Genomic DNA, 22,146 nt, shown 5'->3' on the forward strand with positions numbered 1-22,146 from the left:
TTTAAGGGTTCCAATTTTGGCATTCCAGTCTCCAATTATAACGATGTCCTAAAACTCATCAAAGGCCTCTTCTTCTACATTAGGGATGATTAGAGCCTAGCCTTTCATCATCATCCTGTTAAAGGGTTCTCCACAAAGCCTAACTGATATTAACTGATACATTAATTTCATTGTATTGTTCTAGCTATAAGAGGAATCCCATTCCTTCTTTTCATGTCCTGAGTAATAAAGTCCCAGTCCGCCTCAAATCGTGTGTACACTTATATGTATATACTCCTGACTTGGCTGTAATACAATGCCTTGTTGACTTTAGGGCACAAGGAGAAGAGATGTTGCCCCAGAAACAATCAGACAAGACAGGCAGAAACCCTCCGTGACTGAACAGTCAGAAGAAAGATCTGTCCTAGTTGACCAGGTGGTTAAAAGTGGTGCTGGGAAATTTATATCTCCAGACTGGCAAGATTCTGCTATTGTTACTTTACAATAAAGTAGAATTAGCCCATCTAGTTGTGTTTCCTGTCTGGTTTACAGGAGAGAAGGTGGGGGGAGCTGCCATACACTCATTGTGCTTCACTCATTCCGCCACCCCACTCCCCACTCCCATCCTCCTCTGGTGAGGGAGCACAACAGAGTTTGTCTTAGGCCCTGGAACAAACCAAACAATCCTTAAAGAATAAAGCAATTACCAAGAGTCAGCGTGGATTTGCCAGACTTTATTGATTAGGTAATTTCCTTAGTAGATAGTGGGAATTCTGTAGACATATCTTGTTTTCCACAAAGCATTTGACAAATCGGCCTATGGTATTCTGGTTCACAAGCTTTTTGCTCCAGAAAGCTTCAGAAAGTTCTACAAGAACTTGAGCAGCACACACCATCTCTGTGGGCTACATGGCATGATAGTTGAATTGATACATGGTGAAAATATTTACAGTCCCCTCACATCCTGGACACAAATTGTTTTAACTTCTACCTATAGGGCACTGCACACCAGAACAACTAGACACAAGGACAGTTTTTCCCCGAATGCCACCACTCTGCTAAACAACTAATTCCCACAACACTGTCAAACTACTTAGTAAAACTTTATTACTATTATTCCCATCCTTCCTATTACCTATCTCTTCCCCTTTATGACTATAACCATGTTGCTTGCATCTTTACAATTTATATTGTTTTGTTTCCTAGTGTGATTTGATACTTATTAGTAACCTATGACTATCACTAAGTGTTGTATCTGATGATTCTTGATGAATGTATTTTATTTTTTCTTATGTACAGTAAGAGCATATGCACCAAACAAATTCCTTGTGTGTCCAATCACACTTGACCCATAAAGAATTCTATTCTGTTCTGTTCTATGTTGTGCCATGCCTTTGTAAAGTGGGAATGGACACTTGACCTCACTTCCCTGGGTAAGCGGCTCTCAAGGCCGGTGGAACAAGGACGTGCAAAACGGCCAACTCAAAATGAAACAAACGGAGACGCCGCGGTCTCTGAATCTTAATAAAAGCGCAAATGCTGAAATGAAAGATGCTGATCCTACGTTACAAAGCGCGCTCTAACCCCGCCCCGCCTCTTCTCCAGCCTCCCTCCCTCCCTCCCTCCCTCCGTCGTGACTCCGGAAGGGGCGGCGCTGGGTGGCCGTTTGAACGCAGGCGGGAGTCTCGGCGCCGCCGGTCGGGCAGACCCAGCTACCTTGCCGGAGAAGGGCGGCGAGGCAAGGAGGGGCTCCTTCTCCCTCCTTTGGGTTCCCGGCCGGTCGAAAGCTGAGCCCGCGACGAAACCGCCCTCCCGGGGATGAGCGCCGCCGCTACTGGCCCTCCCGGGCACAGCTGCAGCTCCTCGCCGGAGCGCCGCGGCCGAGCGGAGGAGGAGCTGCTCCGGACCGAAGGGCGATACCTGGAGCAGCTCGAAGGGGTTGCGACGGTGAGGAGGATGCGCCGGCAGGCGGCCGCCGCTCAGAGGGCGCGACGCTCCCGCGCCTCGTGCGTGTCCCTGGGCGCGCGTGGGCGTTGGCGTGGGCGCGGTCGAGCTAAATTCGAGGGGCAAGCGTGACGCGGGGAAGGCCGTGGCGGCCGCAGGCCCCTACCCTTCGCGGAAGGAGAGAAGCCGAAAGAGCGGCCCGGGTTTAAGGGGCCTGTCTCCTTTGGAGCAGCGGCCCTCGGGCTTTGGAGACTTTCCCGGCAGCTGTTAAACATGCCTCTTGGGGAGGGGGGGGGAATAGGGGACGAGTAGGATTACCCTGTCTCATAGGGGCGAGCGGTTGAACGTCACTGAGTTAATGGATACTTATTTCTAATCTTTGTTCATACTGGAAGCTGTTCAAATTCTCTGGAAATGGAATAACCTCCTAAACTACACCAATACATAACAGATGCCTTTTCCCCCAATGTATGCCCACTTCCCCTTATGTAAAGCAGCTGAAACCAGCACTTCACTGAATTCCTTGTGTGTCCAATCACACTTGGCCAATAAAGTCTTCTACTTTGTAGTCTGGCTGGTCTAGTCTATTATTATTTTAACTTTAAAATCTCCTTTGCTAAGACAGATAAACATGGCTTGGATTTTGAATTTCTTCCACAATTTCACAAAATCAGGCTTCTTTGTTTTAGATCTATTACATATTTTTATTTTCCCTTAATTTCACAGACACGCATATCTATTTGGATTTCTTGCTTCTCATTGGGTAATTCATGACCATTTACTCTTCATGTTCTGAGTTACAGCCTTCTCTCAGCTCTTACCATCGCCAATAGGGGCCCATGGATTTATCCTGTACTGCCCATTGTGGCTTTGGTCGGTTGAGGTTTCTGCTAAGTTAGCAGCCCATCTTTAGCCATGCCACATTCATCATTCCAAAGAGATTCCTGGTTAGCTTAGCACATTTTGGCTAGTAGGTCACAACATAAACAAAGCCCAGTTTTGGCTCAGACTTGGTCACATGATTTTATTTAGGACAGACTCTCTGAACTTTACTTTGAAAGAGGCATATAGTTTTTCACATCAGCGATAAGGTAGATGCACTATTTTGACTAAAAGGCAGTATTAAGGAAGCAAACTTGAGATGCCCAGTGAGCCAGATTCCTCCATGCTGCAGGAAGAGTGAAAACAAGAATGTTGTGTTCAACTTCAACTGGACAGTAATGGTCCTATGTCCCTTTTCAGTATTTTGTGGTCACCCTGAAGGCCAAGGGGATCCTGAAGCCAGACATCCATGAGATTCTCTTTGGACCCTGGGAGTCTATCTGCTCTGCCAGCCGGTAAGGTCAGCCATGTGGCGGATGGGGTGGGGGAGAGAGAGGACAATGCACTCTCATTGGCCTTCTTCCTTGGACTCTATGGGTGATGAAAGTGAGCGTTCACAGGCTCCATCATAGTGTTATCTGGATGTTGCTGTGTGTAGGATATGGCTTGAAAAACTAAAGTTGCATGCCAGAAAGTATGATAAAATGAGCTACAAATTTTGATTACAATATAGAATGGAACAATGGGAAAGGATGTGGCCAAAAATATTGAAATTTACATTATGTTCTAATGTTATAGATTTTTATAAATGATGTGCTGTTAGTGTAAATCAGCAGAAGAATTATCTAGAGTGTACAAAGGCACTTCAAATTTATGTTGGAAATGTGTGAATAACACACATTTTAGCAATATTACATGATTCCTTAGCACAACATCTTCATGCAGTGATTGGAGTTAGCTCTATTTCATAGAACCATAGAATTGGAAGGGACCTTGCAGATGTTCTAGTCCAACCCCTGTCCAAGGCTAGTCCTTAACCATCCTGGACAAGTGGTTGTCCAATCTTGTCTTGAAGACCTCCAGCAATGGAACTTCCACTCCTCCAGGAAGCAAGCTGCTCCATTGATAGATCCCACTGTCAGGAAATTCACCTCTATTTCCAGGTTGAATCTCCCTCGGATGAGCTTCCACCCATTGCTTTTAGTCCTGCCCTCAGGCGCTCCTTCCCCATGGCAGCCCTTTAAGTACTGGAAGACTGCTGTCTTATCTCCCTTTCATTAAGCTAAGCACGCCTAGTACCCTTAGCCATTCATCGTATGATTTTGCCTCCAGATCCCTGGTCATCTTTGTTGCTCTTCTCTGCACTCTTTCTAGAGCCTCAGCATCCTTTTCGTATCATGCTGAACAGAGCGGGGTGCAGGATTCCGAATGTGGCCTCACTAGTGTAGAGTATAGAGCGGTACTGTCACTTCATTGGTCTTCCTATTGATGCAGCTAGAACTGCACTGGCTTTTTTGGCAGCTGCAGCACATTGCTGACTCAGCAATCATCCATCAGGACACCTAGATCCCTCTTTCAGTTACTACTGTACTGTCAATCCAGATACATTTTGTACCTGTGCACCTGGTTTTTCCGCCTAAGTGCAGGACCGTACTTTTCTCACTGGTGAACTGCATCTTGTTAGGTAGGCCCCAATGCTCAAGTCTGCCAAGATCCTTCTGAATCTTGACTCTATCATCTAAAGTGTTGGCTATTTACACACACACACACACACACACACACACACACACACACACCAGCTTGCTGTCGTCTGCAAATTTGAGGAGTTCTCTTTCTATACCCTCATCAAGACACTTATAAAGGCGTTGAAGAGTTCTGGGCCCAAGACCAAACTTTGAGGTGCCCCATTGCGGGTCTATGACAATTCACCATGGCCAACTTGCTGCAGACCAACTTGCCATTGCCATCTCGCCACAGGACAACTTGCTGTGGGACAAGAGTTACACTAATATCAAAGAAATGCTAGAATAGAATCAAAAGGAAGAATAAAACGTAAATGGCAAAAATTAAAATAATTTATTTTAAATAATCACATAGAATTGTTACATTGTCCCATGGCGAGTTGGCCTGGCAAGTTCTCACATCCCCCCCCAATACATACACCGTATAGATGCAGCTCCATTGAGACGAAATGGGGGAGGTTCAAAAATTATCCTCACGGTGCCTAGAAAACAACCTGCACCTGAACATCAGCAAGACAAAGGAGATGGTGTTAGACTTCTGGAAGAAGAGAGAGGAACCCACCCCACTTTACATCGAGGGGGGCTGTGAGAAGAGAGTTTCCTCCTTTAAATTCCTGGGAGTTTACCTCAGTGAAGATCTCACCTGGAAAACCAACACAACCCAGGTGGCCAGAAAGACCCAACAGAGACTCCATTTCCATAGGGTCTTGCAAAAGAATAAAGTGGATCAACGACTGATGACTACCTTTTCCCAGTCCACAATAGAAAGCGTCCTCACAATTGCATTACGGTGTGGTATGCTGGCTTGACAGTCATGGATAGAAAGACATTACAGAGGGTGGTGAACACAGCACAAAACATTGTGGGCTGTTCCCTGATACCACTAGATGACCTCGTTAGGGCTCACTGCCTTAGAAGAGTGGGGAAAATCCTCCAGGATGACCCACATCCCGGTCAGCCCTTCTTCACTCCTGCCATCCTGTATGAGATAGAGAAGCATAGCCAGACGCACCCACAAGCTGAAGAACAGTTTCTACCCGTGGGCTGTCAGACTCCTGGACGGAAAATAACTTAATGTCACCATAGTATGACTTGCGGGGCTGGCGTGTTGTGCAACAAGGTCACAAAGCATAATCAGACTGCAAAGCGTAATAAGACTGGGTTAGGGACTTCTGCCCTCACTGTGAGTTGTGTTGTGCTGATGTTACCTAGTTTGGATAATGAAATGTCTGCAAGAAAACAGCCAAGCTCAGAGAGCTCCAAAGGCCCCTCAAGTGCCATTCTGTCAGCTGATAGATTCTGCCCTTAAAGGTGTACGTGGCTTTTTTAAAGGCACATATAATTGGTCAGGTCAGCAAAGACACTTCAGAGAGCCTCACAAAAATGCAGGACATTGTGCAGAAGAAGTTGGACCTCTGAGCAGTTTCTGCTCCTTTTTATTCTGTACCCTTTGTTCTTGGATGTGCTGTTGGGTAGCTGCTTGTGTGGCCTTGTTTTTTCCAGGAAGAAGGTGAGGGCAGAAAGGCCACTGGCCCCTGGTCATTTCCTCTCTTTGCTTGCAGGACACTGCTTTTCCACCTGACCAGAGGCCATTTTGCATTGGGACTCGAGAGTTTCTGCCACCAGCTGGTGTTCTATGTCCACTATGCAGAGAATCTGGAAGTGGCCCAGAACATCCTGAAGGTGTGCCCTTATTGCTTACTGCAGGTGACTTCACAGGTCAGAGGGGGTGGGGGAGGCGGTTCTTTATGCCCAGCAGTCGTCCCCCCTCTCCTGCCTCCCCCCCTCTCCCCGCTCTGGTTTGTTCTTCCAGCTATCTGTTTTTGGCAGCCAAGGGCATCCTTGGGTTGTTCTTTTGGCCAAGATCTTGGTCTGGCGATGAGGTTGGGGATCTGTTCTCAGAACTTGCTGGCCAGCCACCCTGACTTGCTTCTCCCCTTTACTGGGCTGCATCTGCAGAAACTGATTAAGAAGAACAAAGCCTTTTCCCGCTTCAAGAAGCTTCAGGAATCCCGTCCAGAGCTTAAAGGTTGCCGGCTGGAAGAGCTGCTGCCTCTGCCCCTGCAAAGGCTCCATCAGTAAGTGGCAGAAGAGCCAAGTCTCCCTTCTCTGGCTGGGAAGCCAGACTGCACCTGCCACTCCTCCCTGAGCTCCCAAAAGAGGCTGCTGGGGGCCATGACCGAAAGGGCTTTGCCTCACTTCTCGCTTTGCAAAGTGGGGTGGAGGTGGAGTGTGTGTGTGTGTGTGTGTGTGTGTGTGTGTGGTGGCGCAGGCTGAGATCTCTGATGTGCAGCTGAGAGGCGATTGCTTAGATCTCCTTCACCTCTGATATCTGTTTGGTAGGTATAGGCACCTGCTGCAAGATTTGGTGGAGCAGACTCCCCCAGAGAGCTCTGGATTTGACCAACTTCAAGGTAAGATTCTAACTAAGCCCTGTAATACACTCCTGAATGTTTACCTTCAGCTGTTCAGCTCTTCATCACAACAGCAGAGACACCCTCCAATTCTTGCCTGATAGAACTTTGAAGGGGTGGCTTTCCCCCCAGCTACCCAGGCAGGGGAACCGGTGACGTTGCTCTTGGGTGATATGCTGTCACTTGCAGGGTCCCTGAGGTCTGTCTTGGAGGTCCTGCGCCGAGTCCAGGAAATTGCTCGTGTCCATGAGAACCTGTTGATGATGAGACGGATTCAGAAACAGCTCAAGGGGCGGAAGGCCCAAGTGCTGGCTCCAGGTGAGGCCTCTGTTTCGGTGGTCAAGCCCTCATTCTAGACCATCATGATGGGGCTATAACTAAACACAGGTCAGACATAGAATAAAACCAGCAATTAATGCTACAATGTAAGGATCAGGCTGGAAACCAGGAGACCATGAATTCTAGACCTTAGACGCAAAGCCAGCTGGGTATCCTTGGGCTGGTCCTTCTTTCTCAATCCTAGGAAGGAGAAGGTGGGCAAACCAATTCTGAACTTTTGCCAAGAAAGTTGCAGGGACTTCTCCAGGCAGTTGCCAGAAGTCAACACTGATTTGAAGGCACACACCCCAAAAAATCAGTATCTTTACCAACTGATAAAGAAGAAACATGCTAATCCTTTTTTTAAACTAACAAGTTGACTCAGTTGGGGGTGGGTGGTGGTATGGGGACTGTTTAAAGTACAGGCATACCAGGTGGGGAAACCTACCAGCCCAACCAGGCACGCAATCAACTGCACAAGCTTTTGACCTTCAGAGGGCTTTCAAGTGACCGGTGCACCAGTGAACAAGGCATGTTGTTTCATAAATGTTTATCCAATGAAATGATGATTTAGAGAGGAGCAAAGTAAAGAGTGGCCTCACTCTGTGACTGTTGTAAAGCAGGTGGAGAAGCCCAGTTGAGCCAAGTTCATCTTCACCGACTCGCCCTAGGATCCCCCCCCCGCCCCCCCAATCAACAGGCGAAAGCTGTTACAGAGACACCTTTGAAAGCAGAGCTAGACCTACGTGCTGCCACTGGTGGGGATAACCGCTCTGGATTTCGAGCTCTCACCAGAGTGTGGGGGGCTCCCCGGTTCAGTTCAGGGGGTTGGGAAACTGCTACCTGCTCTTAGTTAATGTGCCAGTTGCAATATTACCTGGCAAACATAGATGGGGGCTGGGAAATCCAATGAGTACAAAATGCTATTTCGGATTAGTGGATAAATTTAGTAGCAATAAGGTGCTGGCTTGGACTTTCAGAAACAGAAAGACTTGATACATGCAGCTCTTAAGGGTTCTTTTTCCCACCCTTCTCTCCTCGCAGCTGAGGAGTCTAAAGTAAATCTCTTTGACATGTTAGGAATCCAGCTATCACTTGGAAATGCTCCCTCAGAGTATTTTTTGAAGTCAGCAGCTCAGTTTTGGAATTGTGTGTCCTTGGCTTGCCTCAGCGATCATTGCCGTTAATCCCTCTGCCTTTCCCAGAGAAACCACTCCTGGAGTCCCGGATGGGCCTCAGATGGTTTCAGAGCTTGCTTAATAAGTTCTTGGGTTTCTGTTCTTTTTCCATGCAGGGCGCTGGTATCTCCAGGAAGGTTGGCTGATGGAGGTCCCCTCCAAGGGGAAGGAGATGCAGCGCAGGAGGTGTTTCCTTTTCTCTGATATCTTGTTGTTAACCAAGCCTTGCCACCCACTCCATCCTTGGAAGTCACACAAGTTTGCTTGCCAGGCCATTTACCCTCTCAGTCACTGTGTTGTGGAGAAGGTCTTTGGTCACACCCAGAGCCAAGGAGGGCTGCTCAGTGTAAGTGCTCTCCCCCCCACCCACCCCCCGCCCAGGTTCTGCCAACGGGCTGGCTCCTCTCCCTTGAAACCCATGGCTGGGTAATATGGGAGGCACGACTATGGCTAATGCCAAGAAGGGGCAGCAGGCATCGATGACTCTGGAGCCAGGGTCTTTGGAGTGGATGAGCTGGAAACTCTTTTCTTTTGGCCACGCAGCGTTTCCTGTCCTTCTTTCTCTCTTTTCAGCTCTCTTTCCCACAAAAAAAACTACTATTAATGTCTTGCGATCAGGACGATTTTGCCAAATGGCACCAGAATCTGGTGGTGGCTATCAGGTAGGCTACATCCCTCCTACTTTTTCTCTAAAGTGCTCAGAATAATATTTAAGGAATCATTTATCACAACCCAGCAGGGGTTAATTAGGCTGAGGCAGCGACCGCATTTTAAGTGTAACAGTGCAGCTATATGTGAGTCCGGGGCTTCCCTGGTCAACTCTTCCACTACAGCCACTGACTCAATTTCTGCCCATAATGGTCTCTGGCTGAGCAGACCCAGAGACAGTGCTTTGGTTCAAAGGAAGGCATGAGAGGTAGCCCTCAACTTAACAGCCTTTCATTCTGTTCAAAGTTACAATGGTGCTGAATAGACTTACTGAAGTTTCAGCTGATGCAGACCCTCATCACGGTCATGTGATATTGGGACCTGGGCATTTGGCATCCCGTTTACATTTACAGCCAATTGCCAAGCCCCCTGCGATCATGTGATCATCATTTGCAGTGTTTCTTGCTGGCTTTGCCACAAAATCAGTGGAGAGGCTGGCAGGGAAGCTTGCAAGTTGCAGCCGATTGCCAGAGGACTCCCTCTGATCTCTGGCTGAAAAAGATCCATGCCAAAATCTGTGCAGCATTTTCAGCTTCGAAGGCTGAGGCCTTGCACACCCTCCCCACATCTCTTGCTCCCTCCTCCACTTGGCAGCGTTTGGGACTTGCACCTTCCTGCTGGCTTCCCCAGTGACTTGATTGTGGAAGCTGGCAGGAAGTTGCCTCACTAATAATTGCATCTGGGACTGCCTAGATTGTCATCGCAAAGCAAAGTAAGTGCACTCTATGACTTAGGGACGGAATTTCTGGTCTCAGTGATGGCCGTGGAAAGATTGTTTCTCTCTTTGTTACAGAGAGCTTCAAGTCTGTGGCAGCCCACCTGCTCAGAAGGCTGAGTGAGCCAGCTGGACTCTGCAGGAAACAGCCTGATGCAATCTGCCACCCTCCTTTGGACACCCAACTCCAGGCATAACCCTAACAGGGCTCTGTCCTCGGTTTGGTTCCCTGTTCCTTCCGTCCAGAGAAGCAGAATGCTCAGAGGCTGCTGCCCCCCTCCAGAACAGCCACACCCCTTGAGCCTAGAGACCGGGAGCCCCCTGGCCATGGGGTAGCCTCCTCAGCAACTCTCATATGGCACCACAGGATGGATTCTACGCAAACTATTTTTCATATCCACAGATCTTGCACAATGGGATATGTGAAAATCTTGTTTTCTTTTAATGGCTATGAATGGTGGTAGTTTTTCCTTGTGAATTCTATTGTGAGATTAGTTTTGCCTGCCGAGACAGGAAAGCTTTTGGGCTGCAAGTCGGGTTTTAAAAACACGGGGAGGTCCTTGAGACTGCATGCGTGGGAGCCACTCTATAATCCAATGCCACCAGTACAACCAGGGCAGGCAAACTGCTGCTTTAGGCATTTTCAAATTCTGCAGCATGACTTCTATGCAGCCAGAGCCCCGAATGTAGACATGTCATCCTATTCTCAACAGATATTAATAACACTGATCAATTTTGAATCTTTGTTGCTAATAGTGGAATGTGAGTGGGGAGATCTTCCCGTTCCTCAAATTTCAGATAATGGATTCTATTTTTTAGGAAAAGAGCAGTTTGTGGTGGCTTTTTAACAACTTCATTACAATTTATCATAGCAAAACAATTTCTACAATAAGTTCGCCAACTGCACCTAAAATGAGTGGATGCAAATCATGTAACACTTATTTTTCAAATGCATCTTATTCTGCAACGTGTAGGTTGGGACTGCCTGCAGCAATACCAAAAACTGCTGGAGGATAGGTAGGGAAAACAATTCTATGACTGTCCAAGGAATAAAAGTTTTCTGAATATATTTTTACTCTAAAATGTTGCAGTATGGAAAATTATGCTTTCCTATATGGATACTTGCTTTAAGAAATGCTAGAGATGACTTAAAGACAGTCTAATAATATAATCATTTGTAGGTTACTGTACTTAAGAAGAAAGAGATAATATGAGGAAATAGAGTTTATCCTGCTTTGAGGTAATGTATCCTAAATTCTATTGAAGAGGTCACTTGCCTTAAGACCATCCAGGCACCATTCCAGCCACTGTCTCTTTGCCAAGCTGCTTAAGCCAGAGTCTGACCATTCCAAAAATGAAAAGTAATTAGTAAGAACAAAGGTTCCGTCCACTGCTTTGCCAAACATGAGCATGGGCATAGAATTCCACTCTTGTTATCAAAGCCTATGCTGCTTCTAGTAATATGCTTTTAAAAATCACACCACAAAAAATTAGATATTCCATACATTAAATATTTCATGTTTTTCCCACAGAATATTGTTTTGTATGGCTTCCAGCCTCACCTAAGTGACTCTAGGTAGCCATATAAACTAAACATATGAACAAATATAAAAATGTTATATTAATTTTAAGGAAAATTGGATGGGGAACAACTGAAAATATTTAATATATTTGAAACACACAATACAGCAGATTAAGTGCAGTGAAAGGGATCCTCAAGGATGTTATGGAGATTGTAGACAAATTTAATTCTTTGCACTGATTTTTCTTCAAAACTGACTTTAGCAGAGAGGTGACAAAGTACCAAAGGTATGAATTACCAAGTTTGATGGCATCCAAGAAAAATTGTTTAATAAGAAACAAATAACCTAGGAAAAATTCACAGCTTGTTCTTCAAACAGTATCAGAGGATCTGGTAAGGGTAACCAATGTGACATGACTCTCAAAAACCCTTTGACCAAGTCCTCATCAAAGGCTCTTCTAAACTTCATGATAGTGAGATAAGATGACCAGTCCTTCTGATTGTAAAACACTGAAGTGATTATGAAGAGCTTGAGTAGGACCTCCTTAAAAGGTGGCAAAAGGCAGCCTGCACACAGCATTCATTGCCACACGTGAAACCCCACTCCACCCCAAACACACCTGAACTGCGCCTGTATTAAAGCAGGGCTGTCAAACTCCCAGCCTGTGGGCTAAAGGCATCACAAGCTAGCTAGGCCCATACCTTGTTTAGCAAAGCGGGAAAAAGTCCCGATTCATCATGTGACACTGCAAGTTTGACACCCCTGTATTAAAGCATTCACAACTGGCTGAATTGACCCTGAATGGCACCAGGAGGAAAATCAGGAATCAATGGCCCAATAAACTGAATTGCTTATATTCCCTGGCCATAGCAGGAAAATAAAATCATCCAGGTGGGTTTATCAAAATCATTCCAACATCAATTATATTTAGTGTCTGCCTTTGGCTTACCTTTGTAACATAGCATACCAAAAGATATATACTGTGACTCTGCTTTTTGTCACGACTGCTCAGCAAGCTTAGAGCTGAGTGTAGCTATTTGTTTGCTTAATAAACACCTTGTATCTTCCAAGTTATTTGTTTTTTTAGGAGAGCCAGGCTTTGGTCACAATAGTACTTAACCAAGAGGCAAATAACTTAATTGAAATATGTGATGCACACAGGAGAAAGGAACCCTCCACAAAGACACCAATATTGGAAGAAATATCCATCTGGTTCAGTTCCAAGCTAGGAGAAAGGCACTGGAGTGTGGTAATATATTTTATTCTGTGGGTCCTTGTATAGCTTTGCATAGATCTAGGGACTAAAAAATGCCTCTGGTGGGGGGGGCATTTCCGCCTGCTATGGGTGTTTTTGTCCTGTTAGGACCTGCGAAGCTTAGAGGACCAGATATGTCGGTGAAAGGTCATAGTATATAGCTGAGCCATTCCCATGGGAATTTCCGCAGATGTATATTCTCATCCTGTTTGTTCTCATCCTATATATCCTGTGGAAATAACATCCTGTTGAGGTCACTTGTTTTCTGTATATGCATTTTGTTCTCAATAAAAGCTGGTACCTGGGTCTACTCAGGGCTGGCATCTGCTCAGACGTTTTCCCTGCGTCTCATTTCAAATGTCAGTCCACCACACTGGAGACAAAATGAAGGCTGGAGGCTGATTGAAAAGGGGGTCTACTTATTGATGAAGCACAACCACGAAGCACATGTTATTCTGAGCACCTGACCACACGCAGTACAGAGTGAGGGGGTTTTATACCTTCTCTTGGGCTTTGCACTGGAATTTCCTTTTCCTGTGCAAGAACATGTATTCTATTGCCTTCTATGTATAAATCCCAGGAGTTTGTCTGAGCTAAACTTGGTTGAAGTTTGGCTGATGCAATGAAGGGGCTTGTCGGCCAATTCCTATTGTGTCCAAGGGCTAATCCTACCTTTGTTCAGACCCTGCTGCAGGGAACTGCTACCTATCTCTTTATCTCTTAAGTGCTGTGGGCTATTTAAGGATGGTGGGGCCTGCTTTCCAAGAGCATGTTTCTACATTACCCATCCAGGGAAATATATCTGCCTTTTTAATATTTCTCAAAATATTTCATTCCTCTAGGAGAGGGGTGGGTGCTAACTTCCTACAATAGTGAAGGAAAAAAATCTGGTTCTCACAATGGATACCGGTATAATGGAGCTGTGGCATGTGTGTAGAACCACTGTTCGGAGCAAAGACTTCCACCCGGGGCCTCTCCAGGCTCAGTTGCTGGGAGAGAAGCAATGCCTCCTCTTCCTCTCCTCTCCCCCACTCCCGCCCGAGACAACAAGCAGGACGCCCCGAGAGAGGCCTTTATTCACCGGGGTTGGGTGGGTGGAGGAGGCGGCGGCTCTCGGGCCTCCGTCACACGGACGTGCCCCGCTCCTCCCGGTAGCCCTTCAGCAGCTGGTTGACCAGCGTCTTCTCGCCGTCCCGGCGGGGCAGCGGCAGCGGCGGCAGCGGGTTGCCCTTGTACTCGATCACCGCCCTCTCGGCCCGGTCCAGGTTGTCGTTCTTGGGGATCCGCACCATCCGCGTGTAGCCGCCCTGGTGGGGAGCGAAGCGGGGCGCCAGCACTTGGAAGAGCTTGTGTATCAGGTCCTTCTCCTGCAAGGCGACGGCAGCAGCGGTCAGTCCCGCGCCTTCGCCCGCGACCCCCCCGCCCCCGGATCACCCCCCCGCCCGCCCCGCCCCGCCGCTCACCGTCAGCCAGAAGTCGGCCAGGCGCATGGCCTGCGGGTCCGCGTCGCCGCGCTTGGCGTGTTCGATCAACTGCGGGGCAAAAACGACACCGGAGGAGGGCAGGTGAGGGGAGGGGTGGTGGTCCTCGGTCCCCGGGACGCCTCCCGCCGGTCTCCCCCCCCCCACTCACGTGCTCGGCGTAGAAGCGCATCTCGTCGGCGCGGACGCGCGTGGTCTCGATCCTCTCGTGGCGCACCAGTTTCGTCACGAGATTCCGCAGCAGGTCGAGGCGCGAGCGCGGCCCGAGCCCGATCCGCCGCCGCAGCCGCCCGTGGGAGATGCCGAGCGCAGCCGTCAACCTCATGGCCGGATCGCCGCCGGAAGCCGCCGCGGGCAGGGCGGAAGGGCCGCTTGAGGGGCGGGGCGACGGCGCGGTAGCCGAGCAACCGGGGGAGGGGGAGGGGCGATCGGCCTTTGAAAGGGCCCGTCCCGCCTTCTCCGCCTCGCCTGCCCCTCCGAGGGGACCTCCGGGGTGGGGGCGGGGAGCGGGATGGCTGCCGGCAAGAATGGGAGCGGGGCCAGCGGGGGCTTCTCTTGCCGTCCCGCCCGGAGCTGTTTCGGGACGCCGCTCTGACCGAGGACAGCTTGGCCGGAGCCTCCGGGGAGGTCTTAAACCCGCCTCGCATCAGCCTCTGAATGCTCAAATCGGCCCGGTCCATTCTGAACGTAGCCTCCGTTTCCCTTCGGAGGAACGCGCCGCTTCTGCTACTAAAATCTACAGAAATCTCAATAACCCATTTTTTGTTTTAGAATAAGGAGAAATTCTGTCACCATTTCATGCAGAAATTAAATTTGAAAGCAGTAACAATGATTTTGGAGACGAGTGAAAGGTTTATCTCCCCTTATTGTATTGTTTAAAAATGTATTTGAAAGTTGGTAGAAGTATCAAAATAACATAAAATGTTTATTTTAAAATGTAAGCTGCTCACATTTCACTGCTGGTACCTGCTGAATATTGGTGTTTCAGATATATAGATATATTAAATTGGGAGCTGTTCATAAAGGTCAGGCACTCACACCGATAAGTGATGGGGCTGAGCATTTGGCCTTCTTTAACCTATCAGAATCATGTCTGTTTAAGTATCTTCATAGTCTGTTGAAAACAAAGTGTTGTTAGTTGCGAAGTCGTGTGACCCATCGCGACTTCATGGACAAAGTTCCTTCAGGCCTTCCTGTCCTCTGCCATCCTCCAGAGTCCATTTAAGCTCACGCCTACTGCTTCAGTGACTCCATCCAGCCCCCTCATTCTCTGCCGTCCCGTTCTTCTTTTGCCCTCAATCGTCCCTAGCATTCAGCTCTCCTCCAGTGAGTCCTTCCTTCTCATGAGGTGGCCAAAGTCTTTGAGTTTCCTCTTTGGGTTCTGGCCTTCTAAAGAGCAGTCAGGGTTGATCTCCTCTAGGACTGACCGCTTGGATTGCCTTGCAGTCCAAGGGACTCGCAGGAGTCTTCTCCAGCACCACAGTTCAAAGGCCTCCATTCTTTGGCTCTCAGCCTTTCTTATGGTCCAACTTTCACAGCCATATATTGCAGCTGGGAAAACCGAAGCCTTAACTATATACTCATTTTTGTTGGCAGGGTGATATCTCTGCATTTTAGTATGCTGTCAGATTTGCCATAGCTTTCCTCCCCAGAAGCAAGCCTCTTTTAATTTCTTGGCTGCAGTTCCCATCTGCGGTGATCTTGGAGACTAGGAGAATAAAATCTGTCACTACCTCCATTTCTTATCTATTTGCCAGGAATTGAGAGGGCCGGATGCCATGATCTTAGTTTTCTTAATGTTGAGTTTCAAGCCAACTTTTGTACTCTCCTCCTTCACCTGAATCAAGAGGCCCTTTAGTTCCTCTTCACTTTCTGCCATTAGAGTGGTATCATCTGCATATCTGAGGTTGTTGATATCTCTCCCGGCAATTTTAATTCCTCATGATGTGCTCTGCATATAAGTTAAATAGATGGGGCAACAATGTACAGCCTTGCTGGACTCCTTTCTCAATGTTGAACCGATCAGTGATTCCGTTTCCAGTTCTCACTGTTGCTTCTTGACTTGCATATAGCTTTCTCAAGACACAAATAAGATGGTTTGGTACTCCCACCTCTTTAAGGATTTGGCACAATTTGTTGTGATCCACACAATCAAAGGCTTTAGCATAGTCAATGAAGCAGAAGTAGATGTTTTTCTGGAACTCCCTAGCTTCCTCCATGATCCATCCTATGTTGGCAATTCCTCTTCCTTTTCGAAACCTGCCTGTACTTCGGGTAGTTCTCGATCCACATACTGCTGGAGTCTAGCTTGTAGGATTTTAAGCCTAACTTTACTAGCATGTGAAATGAGTGCAATGGTGTGATAATTTGAACATTCTTTGGCATTGCCTTTCTTTGGAATTGGAATGTAAACTGACTTTTTCCAATCCTGTGGCCACTTGATTTTCCAAATTTGCTGGCAAATTGAGTGTAGCCCTTTTATTGCATCATCTTTTAAGATTTTGAATAACTCAGCTGCTTTGCTGTTGTTCAGATTTCTTAATGCCCATTTCACTTCACATTCTAGGATGTCTGGCTCGAGGTCAGTGACCACCCCATCATGGTTATCAGGGACATTAACCTTGTTCTTGTATAGTTCTTCTGTGTAATTTTGCCACCTCTTCTTAATCTCTTCTGCCTCTGTTAGGTCCCTGCCATTTTGGTCCTTTATCATGCCCAGCTTTGCATGAAACGTTCCCTTCATATCTCCAATTTTCTTGAAGAGATCTCTGGTCCTCCCTATTCTATTGTTTTCTTCTACTTCTTTGCATTGTTCATTTAAGAAAGCATTCTTATCTCTTCAAGCTATTCTCTGGAATTCTGCATTCATTTGGGCTGGTTTTAGTTGCTACCTCTTGTATAATGTTGCAAACCTCCGTCCATAGTTCTTCGGGCACTCTGTCTATCAGATCTAATTCCTTAAATCTATTTGTCACCTCTACTGTATATTCCTCAAGGATATGATTTAGTTCATACCTGTGTGGCCTATGCTTTTCCCTACTTTCTTCAATTGAAGCCTAAATTTTGCAATGAGCAGCTCATGATCTGAGTCACCGTCAGCCCCTGGTCTTGTTTTTACTGATTGTGGAGAGCTTCTCTATCTTTGGCACACAATCAATCTGATTTCTGTGTTGATCGTCTGGTGGTGCCAAAGTGTAGAGCCATCTCTTGGGTTGTTGGAAAAGAGTGTTTGCTATGACCATCATATTATCTTGACAAAATTCTATTAGCCTGTGCCCTGCTTCATTTTGTACTCCAAGGCCAAACTTATTCCAGTTATCTTACTTTAGCATTCCAACCCCCCATGATGATAAGGGCATCATTTTTTGGTGTTAATTCTATAAGGTGCTGTAGGGCTTCAGAGAACGGGTCAAGTTTATCCTCTTCAGCACCAGTGGCTGGGGCATAGACTTGGACTACTGTGATATTGGTTTGCCTTAGATTCAAACTGACATCATTCTGTCATTTTGGGGATTGTATCCCAGTATTGTTTTTCCTACTCCTTTATTGACTATGAAGGCTACTCCATTTCTTCTGAGGGATTCTCTCCCGCAGTAGTATACCTGATGGTCATCTGAATTAAATTCACCCATTAGTTCACCGATTCCTAAGATGTCAATGTTCAGTCTGGTCATCTTGTTTGACCACGTCCAGCTTGCCTTGATTCACAGATCTCACATAGGAGATCTTTACAGCATCAGACTTTCCTTTCATCACCAGGTGCATCCGTAGCTGAGCGTCCTTTCGGCTTTGGCCCAGTCGCTTCACTCTTTCTGCACTACTAGTACTAGTCCTCTGCTCTTCCCCAGTAGCATATTGGACACCTTCCAGCCTGAGGGGCTCATCGTCCAGCACCGTATCTTTTTGCCTTTTGGTACTGTCCATGGGGTTTTCATGGCAAAGATACTGAAGTGGGTTGCCATTTCCTTCTCCAGTGGATCACATTTTGTCAAAACTCTCTGTTGTGACCTGTCTGTCTTGGGCAGCCCTACACGGCATAGCTCATAGCTTCATTGAGTTACACAAGCCCCTGCACCATGACAAGGCAGTAATCCACAAAGGGGAGAACAAAGTATAACATTTGTTTAAATCACTGCCTCAGGCTTATTTACTAACCATAGTGTATTAATGCAGTAAGCATTGTTCAGTTTAGGAAGTGTGATGTTCAAATGTGGTTGAGATGCTCATTTTATGTAGTAATTAATACAGCTTCTTTTAGAATACCCGCATACATCCCTACTCTTGCCATTTAGTCTCTAATCCTGGTGAATTAATAGATTTCAAAAAGATTTATTTCTCAATCTCCTTCTTTAGTACCTTAATGGTTTTTATGTTGACATTTGCTTAAATACTCTTTCTAGTATTAAAAATGTTCTTCAACTTCATGTTCATCCCACCTAGAAGTCCAATTATCTCAGTTTGTCTGAGTGAATATTCTTAACCATGTGCAAATGTGTGACTTGTTTCTCAAAGGGTATATGTAAAACCTTGGAGTTTCAGAAATATTTCCTTCAATGATACTGTTTACTTGAAATGTCTTTCATATACAATAATGTAATATAATAATGATTATATTGCCAAATTGCAGTTCACCTGTAGATGTTCTCTGGGTATCCCCAATCAGCGGGAGATGTTTAGCCAATTGAAATAGACTTCTCAAGAGTAGGAAGCACATAGATCTCAGAGAGGATGTAACTGAGGGAAGGAGATTCCCTTGGTTGCAGCAAGGGTTGGCCTCCTTTGGCCCTCGGCCGACGGGCCCTCAGTGGGAATGTTGCAATGTGAAGGCACACCTCTTGTAGGCAGCGTAGAGCAGGAGCATGGCACGCAGCATTTGACGGCATATAGCCATGGCCATGCGCACTTGGGGCTCCCGGAGCCCTCGGGGCCAGCGCTGGTGGGCGCTTACGACTTGACGGAAGGCTGAATGCTCGGATACCCTGAGGGAGCCACTCCAGCGTGGGGGCTGTACTGTCACAAGTTGTCCAAATACCGAATCAATCCCTGTGAGACGCACGGCCTGGGGTTTCCGCACAGACGCACTATGTCCTCTTGTCTCCCCAGCTGCTCCCAGGGGCTGCGGTTGCCCTGCTCCCATCTTCGCACGAGACTCCAGGACCAGGCTCAGGCCCTGGAAACAAAGCTGCACTTCTAAATCTGCAGCAGCCGGGCTCCGCCTTCCTCGAAAGAGAGGCTTGGAAGCCCCCGGCCTGGGGAAGGTGCCCCTCAGCCATTGCAGAGATTCATCTAGTGGAGACCAAGGTGCCCACAGCTGGTAACCCCCATCCATGGTCAAGGCCACGGAGTAACCCTTGCCCCGTGTTACCCCTTACTCTCGGGGCATCTTTATACTACTCGGTGCCCTTGGCAACTCTTTCTGAGCATGGACAGCTTAGAACTTTGTGATTGATTCAACATTCCGGAAGCACCTCTGCCAGCTTTTGTTCTGTGCTGCCGATGGCACAGAAGGATCCTGATGAGAAACTTAAGGACACTGTTGAAATTGTAAATCTTTAACCAAAGTAATGTGGGCAGACTGAAAATATTCTGCTGTAAGGATATAAAAGACAGTGACAAAAGCTTTCTTTTGAAGAAGAAAACGGAGAAAGAAATCAGAGAGGATCAAACCATACAGTCATTTTCCTACTGAAAGGACATATTGACACAAATCAATCTAACCTCTTCTCTTTGCTTCTGTTAAAGAAGTTGCTTGTACTATTTTGCTATGGTTAGGAATAATTTGTTAGGAAGAGGCAGAAAAAGAGATCTCACTAATTGAATTTCAAGAGGACTGCCAAATGGCGACTGAAAAAGAAGAAGTGCGTGCAGTAGGTGAAAAGGTGGAAGCCAAAGAACAATGTGAACTAAGATCTACGAGAGCTGCTAAACCTAACTATAAAATATAACCATGGAAGAGAAAAAATTGATTACAATTAATATAAATGGACTTAACTCAGACGTTAAAAGAAGGAAAACCTTTCATAAATTAGAGAAATTAAAATTTGATATAATTTGTCTACAAGAAGTACATATTAAAAAACAATATGAACAATTGTTGGTACAGCCAAAATTAGGGAAAATATTTACTTCCTTGACCCAATGTAAGAAAAGAAGAGTGGTTTTATATATTAAAGAGACCACCCCAGCAAAATTGATCTATACCGATGATGATGGAAGAATACTAATGGTAGAAATAATGGACAATAATATGAAAACACTCCTGATTGCAATTTATGCTCCGAATGACAAGAAGAATTCTACAAAAAACTACATATGAAAATAATTGAACTGGACTATGCTAATATAGTTATGATGGGAGATTTTAATGGAATTATAGACAATAAATTGGACTATACAGCACAGAAAACAATAAAGCAAAACAGAAAGATTCTCCCTAAATCCTTTTTTAAAATGATAGATGAAATAAACTTAAAAGATACATGGAGAGAATAAAATGCTAAAACTAAACAATACACCTTTTCAAATAGACACTTATCATGGTCCAGAATAGATATGATATGGATGTCAACAGAATTAATAACTAACATTCAAGAAATAAATATTGAAACAAGTACCTGGGCAGATCACAATCCAATGACAATTGAATGGAAAGGACAAAAAGGAAGATCTAGATGGACGTTAAATAATACTATTTTAAAGGAAAAAGACTTCACACAGTGGATGGAGAAAGAATTGGCTTTTTTCTTTAGAGAAAACAAAAAAGAAGATACATCAATTCAGAATGTATGGGATACAATGAAGGCATATGTTAGAGGCTTGATAATAGACTATACAAGGAAAAGGAATACTATGAAAAGACTAGTCTCTAAGGCCCTAGAGGAGCATAAAAGACTTGAAAAAGAGCTACGGAAAACGCCAAAGAAAAAGGACATCAAGCTAAAAATGGATATAATTAAACACAAAATGGGTCAAATAGAAAAAGAAGAATTAGCACAGAAAATTAGAGGTGCTAAACAGAAGTACTTTGAAGACGCAAACAAACCAGGTAGATGGTTAACATACAAATTGAGAAAGGAGAAAGAATCAAGGAAAATATTGCAATTAATAGATGACCAAGGCCAAGTTTGCCATGGTAGCAAAGGGAAGAAGGAAATCATTCGAGACTTCTATGGGAAATTATATATGCAAGAGAATATTGATGAGGAAAGAGTTAAGCAGTATTTACAGAATGCTAATTTACTCAGATATCTAAAGAGACTGAAAAAATGTTAGAAAGCAATATAACGATGATGGAGTTAACTGAAGCACCCAAGAAGCAAAATAATGGAAAGGCACCAGGCCCAGATGGACTTCCGGCAGAATTTTATAAAACATTACAAGAATTGTTGAATCTTCCATTGCTAGAAGTTATGAATGAAGTTATGTTAAAGAAGAAGATACCTAAATCATAGTCAGAAGCCTATATTACACTTATTCCAAAAGAGGAGGCCAACCCATTACAAATTAAGAACTATAGACCCATTTCTCTACTAAATGCAGATTATAAAATCTTTGCTTCAATATTGGCAGACTTAAAAAATATTTAAATAATTTTATCCATCCTGATCAAAATGGATTTCTGCCAAAGAGACAAATTAAAGACAATATGAGAGTAATCTTGGACACCTTGGAATACTACAAGCCACATCCTGAAAAACAAATGGCTCTGATATTCCTAGATGCACAGAAGGCATTTGATAATGTGAATTGGCGATTCATGTTATTTCTGTTGGAACAGATGAGTTTTGCTAAAAAATTTATTCAAGCAATAGAAGCTATATACTATAAGCAAACGGCAAAGGTTATGATAGAGGGAGAACTGACAGACTCTATCAATATAAGAAAAGGAAGAAGACAAGGGTGCCCACTATCACCTTTGTTGTTTGTGTTAACTTTGGAAGTGCTAAACAGAAATATTAGAGATGAAAAGAATATAAAAGGAATTAAAATCAAAAAGAAAGAATTCAAGCTGCAAGCATTTGCAGATGATCTGGTTTTCATCTTAGAAGACCCTTAAGAAACAGCATC

At 45.5% G+C, this 22,146-nt stretch overlaps 3 protein-coding genes and 1 pseudogene across 4 annotated transcripts; 1 reads left to right on the forward strand and 3 right to left on the reverse strand.

Annotated features, from left to right (window-relative positions):
- Positions 1–1,614: 1,614 nt before the first annotated feature.
- On the forward strand, positions 1,615–10,903 carry ARHGEF39 (Rho guanine nucleotide exchange factor 39). Of its 2 annotated transcripts, none has more exons than XM_026720808.2 (9): positions 1,615–1,926; positions 3,166–3,260; positions 6,050–6,170; positions 6,447–6,565; positions 6,831–6,901; positions 7,091–7,219; positions 8,514–8,743; positions 8,971–9,059; positions 9,899–10,903. In XM_026720808.2, the coding sequence occupies exons 1-9, from the start codon at positions 1,798–1,800 to the stop codon at positions 9,942–9,944; spliced, it is 1,029 nt and encodes a 342-aa protein (XP_026576593.2). In that variant the 5' UTR covers positions 1,615–1,797; the 3' UTR covers positions 9,945–10,903. The 2 variants fall into 2 exon arrangements, with proteins under 2 accessions (XP_026576593.2, XP_087783759.1); XM_087927633.1 differs by having other exon boundaries at positions 1,621–1,926; positions 6,050–6,194.
- A 2,502-nt stretch (positions 10,904–13,405) lies between these two features.
- Positions 13,406–14,429, reverse strand: MRPL17 (mitochondrial ribosomal protein L17). Its single transcript, XM_026720804.2, has 3 exons — positions 14,231–14,429; positions 14,062–14,130; positions 13,406–13,965 (listed from the first exon to the last, which is right to left on the reverse strand). The coding sequence occupies exons 1-3, from the start codon at positions 14,402–14,404 to the stop codon at positions 13,723–13,725; spliced, it is 486 nt and encodes a 161-aa protein (XP_026576589.2). The 5' UTR covers positions 14,405–14,429; the 3' UTR covers positions 13,406–13,722.
- Positions 14,430–17,083: 2,654 nt separating this feature from the next.
- LOC148127477 (protein CFDP2 pseudogene) lies at positions 17,084–18,003 on the reverse strand (annotated as a pseudogene).
- An 877-nt stretch (positions 18,004–18,880) lies between these two features.
- Positions 18,881–19,408, reverse strand: LOC113449692 (FANCD2 opposite strand protein-like). Its single transcript, XM_026720801.1, has one exon. It carries the CDS (start codon positions 19,406–19,408, stop codon positions 18,881–18,883), a length of 528 nt encoding a protein of 175 aa, XP_026576586.1.
- Positions 19,409–22,146: the final 2,738 nt, after the last annotated feature.

Source organism: Pseudonaja textilis, chromosome 2 (genome assembly GCF_049901715.1).
Source record: "Pseudonaja textilis isolate UNSWEBS1 chromosome 2, rPseTex1.2, whole genome shotgun sequence".
NCBI classification, from domain to species: Eukaryota; Metazoa; Chordata; class Lepidosauria; order Squamata; family Elapidae; genus Pseudonaja; species Pseudonaja textilis.